Below are 16375 nucleotides of genomic sequence, written 5' to 3' on the forward strand. Positions count from 1 at the left end.
TAGTGTGAGTAGATTTTTTTTTCCCTCATATATCACACGCCAGACGGGACCCTGGGTATTCCATAGTGGGGGGTGTATATGAGGAGAGGAGGAAGGGGAAACTTCAGTGGGGATGCAAAATAAATTAAAAAAAAAAATTAACACAGGATCCATGTTTGAGCCATGTTACAATAAGCAGCTAATAAGAAACTTTATGTAAAATGCTGAGCATTTACTAAGCATTCCAATATTTCGCTTGAGATTTATAAACCAATAGCAATTGTCATAAACATATAGTAAACAGTAGGCACTAAAAACAAGAATACGTTCACACAGAAAATAGTCTACCTTTATTGGAAATGTACCAAGAAAATAAAGGAACACTTTCTGCAATCACACACACACACACACAAACACACACACACACATACATACATACACACACACACGCACACATAATACTTACTTTGTATTAAGAACATTAAGTACCCACCTTAGTAGAAGCTATTCGTGAATACCATAAAGACTATCTCTATGATCATAACCAGCATTCTGAGAACAGATTAATGCCTTCTAATTAAGATATGTTTTTAAAAACACCTATTAATTTGCTTTTGAACAAAATATTGAAACCTTCAACTTCCTAATGAATTCTCACCAAAAAAAAGTTTCTAAATCATTATATCTTACATAAATCTAGGGCTACTGATGGCTTTCTTTCCAAAGCCATTGGTTGTCTCTCTGAGTACTAACTATAAAACTATCCATAGCTTTGAGATATCCCTGATCACAACTCTGTTGCTTTTCTTTCTTCTAATTTCAAAGATTTCTTCTATGGATCAGGGAAGGTCATTCATTCTGCTACATCCTCCAACAAAAATATTTACTCAAATTTCAGGTGGAAGGCCATGCAGGTGATCACAGGAACTGCACACTGTATACCTGAGGACACAAAGTCCCCATACACTGCAGTCAAAATGTCACCTGTATTCATAGGTATCATATTACTTTACACAATAACTAGGGCTACTAATTTAGGAAGGGAAAGAATTTGTTTTGTCTTGCAATTCTGGTAGCACTATGATTTTGGCATCCAATGAAAGTAGCACATCACAAAAAGATTCTGTAGGACAAGACCACTGTCACCATGATCCAGGAGATGCAGCAACTGAGACAGACAGGGAGACATGTATGGGGCTCCCACACTCTCCTTCAAGGGCACTCTTAATACCTACAGACCTCCCACGGTTCTTACCTTACAACAAAATTACCCTTGTGATACAACCTTTACCACTTGAACTTCTGGAGACACAACCCACAGTTGTGTCAAACTGTAGTATATTGCTCCTGACAGTGCATTCATTGTCATGCACAGAATCAAACACCCAGCATACTGATTAAAATGTTTGCAATAGTACCTACCTCATAAGTGATCAGCATTAGTTAGCAAGTATCTTCACCAAGTCAGTAGCTAGGGTGATCCTTTTAGAATATGCCCTTTCTCAGTTCAATTAAAAAAGAAGAAGAGAAGGAGTACAAAGTACACAATAAAGGTTTAATTCTTACTTCTGTTCATTGGCTTGTACAGTAATAGTATAAAGACCGATAGTCTAATTATAGTACCACATGTTCCACAATGGTGCTATTTTAATCATAAGCAGAGTATTAATAAAAAAAAATAGCTATTTGGGGAACACTACAAACCAACTAAGCCTAATAGAGTTCTAGCTAACAGATCATAGAACAAAAGCATGAAATGTTTCCCATGACAGTTCATATGACAGACTCCAAAATAAGCCTCAATACATTTCAAAGAGAAGTAATCAAAAGTATGTTCAGTAAACACAAATAAAACTAGAAATCAATAATAAGACAATCTGAAGAATTCTCAAATATGTAATAATTAAGTAAACAAACAGTAATAACCAATTGGTCCAAAGATTTATGAAAATACAAACATACACTTTAAGATGCAAATACAAGTCTGAGACAGTTGGAGGTGGATATTAGCAGCCATGCCAGCATGTAAAAGTCAGAGTAAATACAGAGCAAATTTTATTTAATGTAGTTAAAACAGTGCTTAAAAGGAATTTATGGCCACACATTCCCCTTTAAAAAGCATCCAAATCAAGAATTTCATTTTCAACCCTAAGATACCAGAGAAAGAAAATAGTAAGTACTCAACATAAATGAATGAAACAGAGCACAGAAAAATAGAGAGAACCAAGAAAACCAAGACACATTAAAACTAGATTAACAAAGGGAAAAAAGACTGGAATGTATTATGTATGACAAAGATACAATGTTTAAAAACTAACTCAAGAATTTACAGATCATCTATATAGGCTTGTAACACGGGAAAGGATGATTAGTGACCAAAACCAGTCCAGAATTCACTGAGAGCCAACCAATTTATGGAGAAATTAAATTCTACTGGTGACTTCTACTAAATCTTTAAAAAGGTTAATACCAGTTCTTAATAAAATGCACAAAATAAGAATCTACAAAAACATTTCTAAGCTGATTTTCAAAGCCAATACTAGGATCACCAAAAGCCAAATGTATAACAAGAAAACTACAGATCAACGACTTAGGAATATGGGAACAGAAGTATCCATGAAATACTTGCAAAATAAACCCAATAACATATTCAAATGTCTTAACTTTAAGATTAGATAGATGGACAGACAACAGATGTTAGACATCATGACAAAGCGAAAAAAATGTCAGCAATACAAGACTAACTCAACAGAACAAAAATCAACTGATATACCTTATCAATGAAATTAAAGCAAATTGTGCAATTAAACAGATAAGAAAAAGACAATTTTATTCTTTTGTAAGCAAAAAATACTCCAGTAACTATAATAATGGAAGCTCTAAAGTTTCATACAGGACACCTATGAAAACTCGTAGCTAACTATGGTATCGTGTCACAAAAGTAAAGTAAGTGCTTAGCCATGAAGATCAGAAATAAGACAAGAAAGTCTCAACTCACCACTTCTATTCAACACTGCAGTGGAGGTTCTAGCCAGGGCATTTAGGCAAGAAAAAGATATAGAGGACATCTAGATAGAAAAAGAAGAAATAAAACTATTTTATTCACAGATGACATAATCTTGCATAGAGAAAATACTGCTGGAACTAATACTTTCTTCAAAATTTCACAAGATCAATATATAAAAATCAACTGCATCCTGTACTAACAATGAATGATCTGAAAATAAAAATTAAGGAAGCAAATCCTTCAACAATGTCATCAAAAATTACTTAGGAATAAATTCTTTAAAAAAGGAAGAGTAAGACGTTCCCACTGAAACTATAAAATACAACTGAAGGAAACTAAAATCCTAAGTAAATTTTAAAAATCAACATCTATGAACCAGAGTACATAATATTAAGATTTTTGATACAACCAATATTAGTCCTTAGACTCAATGCCATGTCTCTCGAAGTCCCTGCTGGCTTATCAGGGAGTAACAAGATGACTCTAAAATTCATATGGAATTGGAAGAAACCCAGAATAGTGAAAAAAAAAAAATCTTGGGAGGAGGGTGAAAAAGACAGTTTAGGTCCCTATTTCTAGATTTACAACAAAGTAATCAAAACTATGCCATAGTGCCTCAAGGATAAACACCATGTTGAATAGAACTCAGAGTCCAGAAAAACAAGACAAAACAACAATAAAAACTCTTATGTGTCTATGGTAAATTGATTTCTGAAGAGTGTCAAGGCAAGGGGAAGAAACAGTCTTTCAATAAGCAACAATGGAATAAGCAGAGAAAAGAAGAGAGAGAGGAGAAAGGAAAGGAGAGAGAAGGGGAAGGACAAGGGAGAAGGAGCTAGACCATTATCTCAAACCACAAACAAAAATCAACTCAAAACGAATCAATGGCCTAAATGCCTGAAAATCTAAAATGATAAAACTCTAAAAAGACAAGAGAAATAAATCTTCATGGAAAGGATGCTTAAATACTGCATCGAAAGTAAATAAGGCAAGTTTATGCTTCCAAGAATACATTCAAGAAAGTAAAAAGACAAGGAAATGTAACAGAAAACAATATTTGCATATACACATCTGACAAGATGCTTTTGTTCACAACATATAAAGAAAGCATAATTCAGGAGCAGTAAACAAAACAAAAGCACAAGGCATTTAAGTTCTCTATGAAATACACGCCAATATATGCTAAATATGATGACACCCAATATGATACAGCCTGAGGAAAAGATAGATCAAAATCACAATGGCCTACCACTTAACATCAACTAGAAAGGCTCAGAAATAGATAACTCCAAGTATTATAAGAATGTAGGGCCGGGCGGTGGTGGCGCACGCCTTTAATCCCAGCACTCGGGAGGCAGAGCCAGGCGGATCTCTGTGAGTTCGAGGCCAGCCTGGGCTACCAAGTGAGTCCCAGGAAAGGTGCAAAGCTACACAGAGAAATCCTGTCTCCAAAAACAAAAACAAAACAAAACAAAAAAAAAGAATGTAGGAAATCTGGAATTTTCATATGTTGTGCAGCCACTGAGAAAATAATATGCTGGTTCCTCAGTAAAGTGGGCATAAAAATACTTTAGAACTTTACAATTCAAACTGTTATATATACAAGAAAAGTAAATTATGAATATAAACAAAATATGTACATAACTATGGTTAGTCTGCATAGTCAGAAAGTAAAGATCACCCAAAAGTTTATCAAATGATGAATGGATGAACAAAAGGTGATACACACTACATACATACATACATACATACATACATACATACACGCACACACGAGATATAGATATAATACATAAAATGGAATTCTGTTTAGTGATAAAAGCAATGAAGTAGCATACAACAGGAACACTGAAAACATTCTGTTAAGCATAAAATAAATCACTCAGATTGTATTGTATGACTGATTCCAGTTATGTAAAATGTCCAAAATAGGGAAATCTCTAGAGGCAGAAATTGGTTAAGGATGGTGGAAGTGAAACGTAAGAGGAAAAAAGCCTAAGATTCCTTTTTAGATTATTTAAGAGTAGGAAAAAAATGTCATAATTGCATGTATCTGTGCATATATGAGAACTCATGATTTATACATTTTAAATATATGAAAAATTATATCAATGAAGCTACAAGAAAGATGTTTATGAGCCACAACTGCCTGAAATGCTGAGAGTAATTTAAATATTGCTTAAGACTGAAAAATTTCTTGTATGAGAATTTCCCCTTTTCATATTATTCTTTGGACAAGTTAATGGGAGTCACTATGATATTTCAATACATGTATACAGTGTCCACTGATATAATATGGTTTCCCATTTTACTCCCTCCCTCCCTATACAATCTCTACATTCATGCCAACTTTTCCATAAAACATTTTTTTTTTTTTTGGTTTTTCGAGACAGGGTTTCTCTGTGTAGCTTTGCGCCTTTTCTGGGACTCACTTGGTAGCCCAGGCTGGCCTCGAACTCACAGAGATCCGCCTGGCTCTGCCTCCCGAGTGCTGGGATTAAAGGTGTGCGCCACCACCGCCCGGCTCCATAAAACATTTTAAATGATTATTTTGGACTGTTGTTAGACACAAACCCTGCCTCAAAATTCAAGAATAGTATTAAAGACCTTTCTATAGAAAGAGGAGGATGGGTGGAGGGCAGTGATAACACAATACATATCTATATCTATATCATAATCCCCAATGCAACACACACACACACACACACACACACACACACACACACACACACACACACAAACTATAGTAGGAAACACTCTCTATATACAGTATGGACTACTCTTTAAATTCCCTCAAGTCTTAAAAATTCTGTGAAATTTTAACATGAGGTAATTTCTTCTATAAGAAAATATTTAATCCTGCCAGAGCTAGCCTTACATATATTCTTAGTCACTCAGTTACTTAATCCAAACTGTGTTGTTCACACATGGCAAATTCTAATAAGAATTTTTTTTCGACAAAATCATTTTAGGAAACCACCAGCATACTTGGAAACTAATTTCTAATGGAATAATGGCACAGAGAGTCAATCACATCTTAATAACACTCTTAAGTTCCTGTGATTGACAAAACAAAAAATAAAAAATGACTCTGTTCTGAAAACAAAGCTTCTGTAACTCCCAAAGAATCTTAGCAAAATGCTATGATAAGCTGCTATCAGATTTAACAACTACCCAAAATTATGTTTTTCTGTAACACCTGCCACATCCATCCACTCCAAGAACAGGTGCACTTCCTCAGTCAAGATCTGCACTGCAAACTAGCTTGGCATTGACTACTGTTTGCAAAGGTATAGCTGTCTGGATCATTGTTCAATATACTAACACAAGTACCCGAGACCACCAAATCAAGAAGCAAAGAGGGAGGAGAGTACAGAGAGGTATCTATCAAAGAAGTTTTTAAAACCTAGAAGAATGAAGCTACTAATGAAAGAGTGAACTACAGGATCAAAGATTTAATTAAGACATAATAGATACAGCTAATATGCTTCCCTCAGCAGGTGCCACTTAAGGATTTTTACCTTGCTGCTGTTGTTATTTTGCTTTAAACAGCAAGTCTTTCTGAAAAGCAATATGGCCTCCAATTTCAAACTTCACACCTCAGATTCCCAAGTGCTGGAACTAAGTATGCGTGTGGGGGCTTTAGTGACTCCATCTGGGTCTGATGGGTCAAAAGTGCACACTTTGTTTTGCTAACCTTGCTGAAATAGGACAAACAGGATGTTTTGCCAAGAAAAACAGCACATATGTTACCTCCTTGAGAGCAGGGAAGTGGTCTGACTATTCCTTGAACACAATGTACTTTCAGATAAAGAAATTTGTAACAATGAGTATTCTTTGCTGATGCTCCTTTTCCTATTTCTAAGCTGTATATAAGCACTGGGCAGTATAAACTCCAGGCTATAGTATTCACTAACAGTCTTCTGGAATCTATCTTATGTCTCTTTCTTTTCTTAATCCTCACTCCCCTATTCAGGTGCTGTTCAACAGGTCACATATGCCCAGTGCTAATAAATATTATTATAGTCATATCTATTAAAATTATTTGGGAACAGACAGAACACTTCAAGTTCTTGCTACTACAATAAAATATTTTTGGCCACATTACTAGTTTTCCTTTAAATTAATAAATAAAAACACTATGTTCCTTAGATTAAAAAGCTTTTTTAAAACTTTAAAGTAGCATTATTTCCATCTTTCTTGATATTGTGATAGTTTAGCAGATGAATACAATTTTTGCATCTTTCAAGAAAACTAAACAGGGATGAAGATATGTCTCGGGTAAGAGTACTTACCACTCTTGGCTTTTGGAGATGACCAAACAACACCCCTATCAGGCATCTTACAACTTCCTGTAACTCCAGCACCAGGGAATCCAATGCCCTTTCTGGCCTCCATGGGGACACACACACACACACACACACACACACACACACACACACACTCAAAATTGAAAATAAAAATAAGGGCAGAATTAACAGTGGAGACTAAACTCTCAACCTGATTGATAAACAAATGTGAAACATGCATTATATTGTCATAAAAGGAAACAATAATTAACAGTAAACTCTGATGGCCAACTCTCCTCTCCATGCTGAGGTCTGGTCTGGTTTAGAATTATATAGGTCTTTGTGCATGGTGTCCCCACTGCTGGGAGTCCCGCTGTAGCTGTCTGCTTTCAGTTATCCCCCACCTCTGGTTTTTACACTCTTCCCAGCATCTCTCTCATAGTGATCCCTGAGCCTCTGAGAAGAGGATATAGTATATAATAAAGTTCTGCATAGGGATGGATATCCTGCATGTTATCAAAGGGAAAAAGTAATCATTGATCTTACCCAATTGTGAATTCTATGAGCTAAATAATGACTGGCCTGGCAAGACATGCCCATTGGTTCAACAGTGGCACAAATGTCATGGGAGTAACAAACCACTTTCTGGTTGGATTTAAGACCTGCTCCACAAGCTAAAGCCACTATCTAGCATCATTACTGGGCCAAAAAGCTATGGCTAGAAAGATCATAGATGCTAAGAGAAAATCTCCTACATTCTGCTAAACGGACAGAGTATTAAGCCAACTCCTAATGACCTATCATATACACACAGATTAAGGAATCTCTCAACCCTTATTAGGGAGCTTCTGTTTGCAACAGATGATGATCTACATGGAGACCAGCAATGGGACAACACAGAGAGTCAGAAACTATAGAATTTCCTCAACATTTTTATTATAATATGTAAACTAGAAGTGTATTGTTAAATGGAACATTACAAAATCAATGTTCGAAATTTTCCTAAATAATATGAATCAATCTAAGATATATTAGGGCTAAGTATATAAAAATCCTACAATCACATTTTTAAAAAACACAAAAACTCCATCTGTAGCTATATAAAAACTGTGATATCACAAATAAATTCTAGGAAAGCCTGAATGACTACTTTTTTATTTAATCAATGTATTTCTAACATTTCACTTAATAAGCTAAAGTACACCACACTGACAGAAACTCTTGAAGCTCCAAGCTAAATTCCATCTATACTTTTTAAGAGAGTTCCAATGAGCAATTAAAGCACATGAGTAAAGCACAAAAACTGAACCAGAATGAAAGAGCATGTTTACAAGGAATGTTATGAGAAGAAACTGAAATAACTTTTGGTACAACAGACAGAATACAAGTTGACTATAACAAGGCAACCACTGTAAAATACTTGAAGGGCTCTTATAGAAAATACTGAAACAGGCATACATATATAATTCTATTATGAAAAACATAAACAAATAAGTATGAATAACCACAACAAAAGGGACAAGTGATCAAACATTAGAAAATCCAATACAGCCGTATCCCAATAAGTAAAAAATCTATTGAAATAATACAATGCTATTCATCCTTATTCAAAGTAATACCACAGACTGTTTAAGCTTTCACTTTAAATATAACAGGAATGATAAATGCATAAATGTATGTAATTTGTATGTTCAATCTGTGGCTCTCCATAGTATTATTTAACTAGAATTTCTGAGACCCATTTTGTTTTAAATTCAGAAACCAGACTGCCTAAATAACTAGTGTGCATGTGTGTGTGTACATGTTGTGTTGCACAACGATGTACATGAAAGCCAAAGGTCACTCTCCAGTGTTGCTCTTAAGGAGCAATCCTCCTTGTTTTTTAAGACTAGGTCTCTCTTACTGTCTGGAACTTGCCAAGTATGTTTGGCACAATGGCCAGCAAACTCCACAAATCTCTGTCTCAAAAGATCAAATTCAGGTCCTCAGTATTCATCAACAAGCACTTGAACAACTGAGCTATTGGATTAACATTTTTAGAAACTAAAGTACAGGATACAGAATGCAAGGAAATACAAAGCTCCATTACTGACCACTTTCAGGATAAGATCTATTGCCACTGAGTATCCCCAATCCAAAATGTTTGGGACCAGTTGATTTTACTTTTTTAAGATTTGAGAAAATTTCCATATGCATGGTAAAATACATTGAGAACAGGACCAAAGTCCAGACATGAAAGTCACTTGTTTCATATATACCTTATATATGTAGGCTCAAAGTAGCTGTATAGTATTTTTAGAACATCTACATTATGACTTCAGTCTATCGCATGAGGTAAACTGTAGACTTACCCATTCATGATTAACATGCTGGTTCTCAAAAGTTTCAAATTTTAGAACACTATTGTTTTGGGCTAGGGTTCTTCAATCAGCATTGTCTACTAGCAGCCATTCTACTTGAAGGACTCTCACTCACAGATTTGAAAAAAACAAACAATTTTTTCTGTCTTTATCATCCCCAATCTTGTTCAGTAATGAGAACAACATGCCACACTGCTTAACCTTATTCCTTATCCTTCTTGAAACCTACATTTCCTTTTATATTCTTGATGTATCATTCTTTTGATATATGTTCTAGCACCCTGGATACTTCCTGTCTCCTCTTTACACTCATCTACTAAGTGTCCATTCCTTAAGGCTGCCTTCACTTCATCTTCCCTCATTATCTGTTTACAATCAAACTCTTAGCAAGTACACACTGAAAATTTAAATCTATACATCTTTCCACTCTAAGCTGCCTGTTAAATACCCAAGTTATCCTTTCCACTTACAGGACTTAAAAGTCTCTTAAAATGCTTCATGTGTAAAACTGTCCATAGTTCTCCACCTGCTCCATCCTTTCTAAAGGCTCTTTATATTTATGAATGGCATAGCTAACCTTCCTCCCCAAGTCAAAGGCATTTTTAACACTCCCTACTGCTGTGGGATAATGCAGTACACTCTTGTACATTGTAAAGATTTGTCACTCAAATTGTTTTAATAAAATGCTGATTGGCCAGTAGCCAGGAAGGAAGTATAGACAGAGCAACCAGACTAGAATAACTCTGGGAAGAGGAAGAGCCAAGTCAGGAGTCGCCAGCCAGATGCAGAGGAAGCAAGAAAAGAATGCCGAATCAAGGAAAGGTACCAAGCCATGTAGCTAAACACAGATAAGAATTATGGGCTAATTTAAGTGTAAGAGCTAGTTAGTAATAAGCCTGAGCTACCGGCGAAGCATTTATGAGTAATACTAAGTCTCCGAGTCAATTATTTGGGAAGTGGCTGCTGTCCATTTGGGAACAGGCAGGCAGGAGAGAAACTTCCACCTATTTCACCCACTTCATTCCTGTCATCGAACCTATTTCCAAGGCCTCTTGATTTAACAACTAAATGGCCTTTAAGTTTGTCTCCTTTAAGTTCACCACTGTTTGCTGCCTAGACCACTCAAAAGGTTTTGTAAATAACTTCTCTAAATTCATCTACAGCATGATCCAAAGCATTTTCCTACTGATAAAATTCAGATCTGATCAACATATGTTGTCACCATTGCCTCCCTTCCGTTTCTTGTATATAAAAAAAAGAAAGAAAGAAAAGAAACCAATAATTTCTAGTTGTTCTAAATATTAATTATCAAATAGGATCAATCATACAAGTAGTACCTCAAAACATCCCAACGAGTTCAAGATTCAAAAATACTAAAGAATATCTATACATACTGCTCTAATGGGAAGGATTTTAATGTCGCTAATAAGGTTAGGGATGGGAATATAGGACAGTGGTAGAATGCTTACGTAACATGCACAAGGCCCTGGGTTCAATTGCTAGCTCTACAAAAAAAATTTTTATGATAGCATCCTTGAAATTTTTCCAATTTTGTATATGTTTTATAATATTCATAGGTATATAACATGTACATAATTTCAAATATATGATAAAAAAAAAGACACATCCAAAGTGTTAGAAGGTATTCAAAATATTTAGATTAAGACTTCTCCCTACATGTGGATGTCTAGTTTTGGCAGCACTATTTGTTGAAAGGGCTAGGTAAAGAAATGTAGGTAATATACACATGGATTTTTTTTCACCCATAAAAAATAAAGCTATGCCATTTGAAGGAACACAGATGCAATGAAGTCATCATTTTAAGCGAAGCAAGTCAGACTAACAAAGACAAATATCCTATCTTTTCTAGCATTCTATACATACAAAGTGTCATATATTGGAAGTAGAAACTAAACCTCTTTTTAAATAAAAATTCCAGCATATTATTTAGCCCTTTTTGTGGGGGGAGGTTCTTTTGAGATAGTGTGATTTTCTAAAAGTTATGATTCTTTACCTCAGTCTCTCCCAGGTGCTGGGATTATAAGTATGCACCACCATACTTATTTTCTACTTTGATAAATTATTATTTTTATTTTCAGTGCCTATATTCATTGTATATGGTACTGTAATATAAGAACACTGTCACACATGTATATACTGCACACTGAGCCTATTCCTCCCATAACTACTCCTATTAAACATTTTGTCTTCCTAGAATCTAGCTATGTGGGCAAGGATAGCTATGAATATAGCTGAACACAAAATCATAAACTGACTTAAAACAAATATTTTGGAGGAGGGGGTTTTAACTTCATTGTGTATTTCTTGAGTGTTAAAACTGACAAAATCATGTTGCAATATCACACAAAATAAATGTATACATATTCTCACAACTCCAATCCACAGGCCATGGAATAAACATTCTTGATGCATTTAATGTTTGGCCCAATGAAAGTCCTCCTTTTCCAATGTGATCCAGAGAAGTCAAAAGGCTGGACACTCCTAAGTTATACAGGTCTACACAATTTCATTTCTACTTTAATTCATATATGTGTAAGCATGTATGTATATACACAAATATGCATGCATATATATATAACATGCATGGTTTTATTTATATATATAAATTTCTAGGAGCCTCAAATGAGAGAAAATGTATTTGTCTAAGGCTGACTTATTCAGTTTAATATATTTATCTCTAGTTATATTCATTTCTATTTTATTTTAATGTCTTCATAAAATTATCTTGAAAATCTCACTTTTATGCTTGAAAGTAAGAGGGCACCTTCTGAAAAGATTACCATTTTCAATTATGAAGACTGCAGATGGAGTTTATGTGGTGGTAATAAAAAAAGGAAAACCTAGCCGGGCGGTGGTGGCTCATGCCTTTAATCCCAGCTCTTGGGAGGCAGAGGCAGGCGGATCTCTGTGAGTTCGAGGTCAGCCTGGACTACAGAGTGAGTTCCAGGAAAGGCACAAAGCTACGCAGAGAGCTACCCTGTCTCGAAAAACCAAAAAAAAAAAAAAAAAAAAAAAGGAAAACCCAAAAGAGACAGAAACACACATAAAAAGAAGACAAACACATCCCTATGACAAAAATTGAGCAAAAGAGAGTTGTATTCACGTGAGCTCTGATTCTGACACAGGCTAGGGAGTTTTCTCCTTGGGGTAACCTAGATGAAAACTGCTCAGTACAGAGTGGCAGCTAGAGCTGTACTTAGCTGAAGCAAGGAAGTGAACAAGACTTCCCATCCCTGTCAATGACAAATACAAACTGACAGCAGGGGTCACAGCTCTCTGAACAATTTCGGAGGGGTTCAGAGGAACGTGAAAGGGAAAAGCTTCAAATTCATGTCAATCTAAAATTAAAATGTGGGGCTGAAAAAATGTTTCAGTGGTTGAGAGTACTCATTGCTCCTACAGAGGACCCACGCGGTGGCTCACAAACATATGTAACTCAAGTTCCAAGAAATCCAACACTCTCTTCTGGTCTCTCTGGGCCATGAGACATACACACATACATACATGCAGGCAAAACACTCATACATAAATTAACCATGCCAGAGAAATAATAAGTAAATTTTAAACACACACAAATAAAAATACAATTATGAAAACTGTTTTTCTAGTTATTTCTGAGTAATAAAACACTCTGACCAAAAGCAACTAGTGGTTTATTTAATCTTAAACCTCCAAGTTACAGTCTACCATTGAAGGAAGTCAAGATAGGAACTCAAAACAGAAATGTTGCTTCTTGAGTTGCTCACAGGCACAAAATAAATAAACGTAAAAAAAATTATAAAAATAGATTTTTAAAAAAGGACAACAAGCCGGGCGGTGGTGGCGCACGCCTTTAATCCCAGCACTCAGGAGGCAGAGGCCGGCGGATCTCTGTGAGTTCGAGGCCAGCCTGGGCTACCAAGTGAGTCCCAGGAAAGGCGCAAAGCTACACAGAGAAACCCTGTCTCGAAAAAACCAAAAAAAAAAAAAAAAAAAAAAAAGGACAACAAAAAAGCTGCTTAGGTAGAAGACAAAAAGCACAACAATGAAAGTGATAACATGCAAAAGGAACCAAGCAGAGCTCTAGAAACAGAACAAGGCTGCCAGAGATGGGGTTCACCTAGGATGCAAGACAGCAAGTACTTAATATGTATGTTTGAAGCCCTGGACAGACATGCAGACTATATAGTGAGAGGTTCCAAAATAGAGCTAATAGGATTTTAAGAGATGAAGAACAGGAGGAATGAATACTCACACTGAATACCTGTAAAGTATGACAAAATGAACTGCAGTGAGTGTTTCGTCAACTGCAAATGATGCAAAAGGCAACTGTAACATTAAAGCCAAATGCTGAAAATAGAATGTAAACCCCAACTATAGTATGTGTTAAAATAAATACAATTTATCTTTTATAACCCAAAGAAATTCACAACAAGAATTCTATTAAAAGTACTGAATTGGTAGGCACAGGGATACACACCTATAACTTCAAAATATGGAAGCAAGAGACAGGAAGATCCTGAGTTAGAGGCTAGCTCAGGCTAAATAGACAACAAAAAGGGGTACGTGGGGAGTAAGAAATAAAAAGGAGGATGAAAGAGCATACACAAAATAAGGAATGTAAAAAACAAAAGTCAGTCCATTCATAAAATATGTCAATATGTGTAATTACTTAGACTTAAAACAAAAAACAAAGCTCAATTAGCTTCCACACCAAAAGCAAACCAACCACCAAAATCAATCAGCAGCTGATGACAGAAGAAAAGCAAAGGTCTGGGAAGAATGGTAAACCCAAAGCCTAGAGCCTGAAAGATGCTCAGATAGAGCAGTTAACAAGAGGTACATTTCAAATCAAATAAAGTTAAAGTACTTCTTCAAAGAGAGTTTGCAAGGAGGGGAAATAAACAGTTGGGCAAATGTAAAAACAGAAACAATAAATAACAATAATTAAACAGAAAATATTTATTTTCAGTCTTAATTGTCCAAGCTGGTAAGCAACCAGAAAGTCCCACAATAAGTAAATGGATAAACAATGCAGTGCTGTTTGGCATTAAAAAGAAACACACTATTATACCCCAAAAGTACATAGGAAAACCTTAAATGAACACTGTTAAGTAAAATAAGCAGTCTGTAAAGGATACATATTTTATGATTCCACCTACAGGACGTTTTGGAAAAAGCAAAGAAAATGCTTTTCAAGAAAAGTATAGACACAGTAAAACTATCAAAGGTTGCCAGGGGCTCAATGGGAAAGGAGAAAACCTATGAGTTGGCTCAGAGGGGTGCTGCCAAGCCCAAGGGCCCAAGTTCAATCTGGGAACTCACATGGTGGGAGAATGACCTCAAAAGTTGTCCTCTGACCTCTCCCTCAATGCGTGACTGTACACACACACACACACACACACACACAAAGGTTAAAAAAATGAAAACTCAATAGGAGACAAAAGACAGAGGCCAAAGTCTTCCAGGAAAATGAAACTATTGTGTATACTACTGATGGACACATACTATACTACACATTAGTCAAAACCCAGAGACTCTGCAATACCAAACTGAGTCATAACAAACTACGGACTTTAGTTGATATTTTTATGCCAAAGCGTGACCCAAAATGGCAGGGAAACAGAAGGATTGTTATGGGGTAAATAGATACCTAAACTCAGAATTCCTTAGAAATCTCCTGAAGCAGGTTTGTCAGGAAGAGTCAGTATTTGCCTTATCCACCCGCAATGGTCAACTACATTCTGCAAAGGGCACCTAGTTCTTGATGAACTCAAGCAGCCCCCATGCTAACTCCCAGGCTGTCCTGCCCCACACCTCTTTCTGCACCACTTGTACCCATAAAACTGACAAGGGTTTTCCTGGTCACCTGGCAGTTTACATTCCCAAAGAAACTGTCTTCTACCCATGGAGCAGTACAGTTAGGTGATTGCACTGTGCCTTTGCTTATACTAATAATATACTGACTCATCAATTCTAACAAATGTGCCAAACTAATGTAAGATGTTAATGTAAGGAAAATTGCGGAGGAAAACATATTCAGAAACTATATATTTCTGTTTTTTCAGAAAACCGAAAACTAGTACAAAATAAAGCCTAAAGTTATGGAATAAAGATGATTTTTCTCTGAATGTTGGTAAATTTTGTAAAGCAGCAAGATTAATCACTATGGTTAAACACAATCCAGGCAGCAAAATGTATTTATGCTAGAGATGCTTGAATCTTTGTAGAAAACAGTAATAAGTAACAAAAAGAGGGAAACTATCATCAATATTGTGTTGTTTTTAATCAACTTTAGATATGATATCATTAAATGTTCATAACTGGATGAATTAATTGGATTTTATTTTCAAATAAAAATATCCATGCCACTTATATTTTAGTGTATTTCAAACAAGTATCAATTATTATAATCAATTATTATGGATCGCATATGAATAGTACTTGTAAACATTTCATCTTTTTTTTTTCTTTTTTTTTTTTTTTGTAATTGAATCTATACTGGGAGACTTGCTCCTTGCCCAATTTATTTACATTTGAGACATTTATGTTTATTTATATTTGTAGCCCAGGCTAGGATCAAACTTGCAATCCTCCTGCTTAGCCTAAGGAGTGGGTAGTGATTGTAGCACATCATTACCAACCTAGACATCAACAGCTAAAATATGTAAATAAAAACATCATTTCCATTCTAAAGTAAATACAATTGAAAACCAGGTATAACAAGATCTCAGGCTTAT

General features: G+C 35.5%; 1 protein-coding gene across 5 annotated transcripts in view; it reads right to left on the reverse strand.

Annotated features, from left to right (window-relative positions):
• The window catches only part of Ascc3 (activating signal cointegrator 1 complex subunit 3), a 337712-nt gene that overhangs the window by 270396 nt on the left and 50941 nt on the right, over positions 1-16375 (reverse strand). The window contains exons 1-2 of one of the 5 annotated variants that reach the window (XM_052751377.1): positions 2978-3021; positions 1402-1476 (exon numbers count right to left, since the gene is read on the reverse strand). The exons of the other annotated variants lie outside the window; for them this stretch is intronic. Of the exons in view, the coding sequence (XP_052607337.1) occupies positions 1402-1419 (18 nt within the window). The 5' untranslated portion in view covers positions 1420-1476; positions 2978-3021. Of the gene's footprint in view, positions 1-1401; positions 1477-2977; positions 3022-16375 lie in introns of those variants that run through there. 5 annotated transcript variants of the gene reach the window in all.

Source organism: Peromyscus californicus, unplaced genomic scaffold, assembly GCF_007827085.1.
Source record: "Peromyscus californicus insignis strain IS unplaced genomic scaffold, ASM782708v3 Scaffold_22__1_contigs__length_63687245, whole genome shotgun sequence".
NCBI lineage: Eukaryota > Metazoa > Chordata > Mammalia > Rodentia > Cricetidae > Peromyscus > Peromyscus californicus.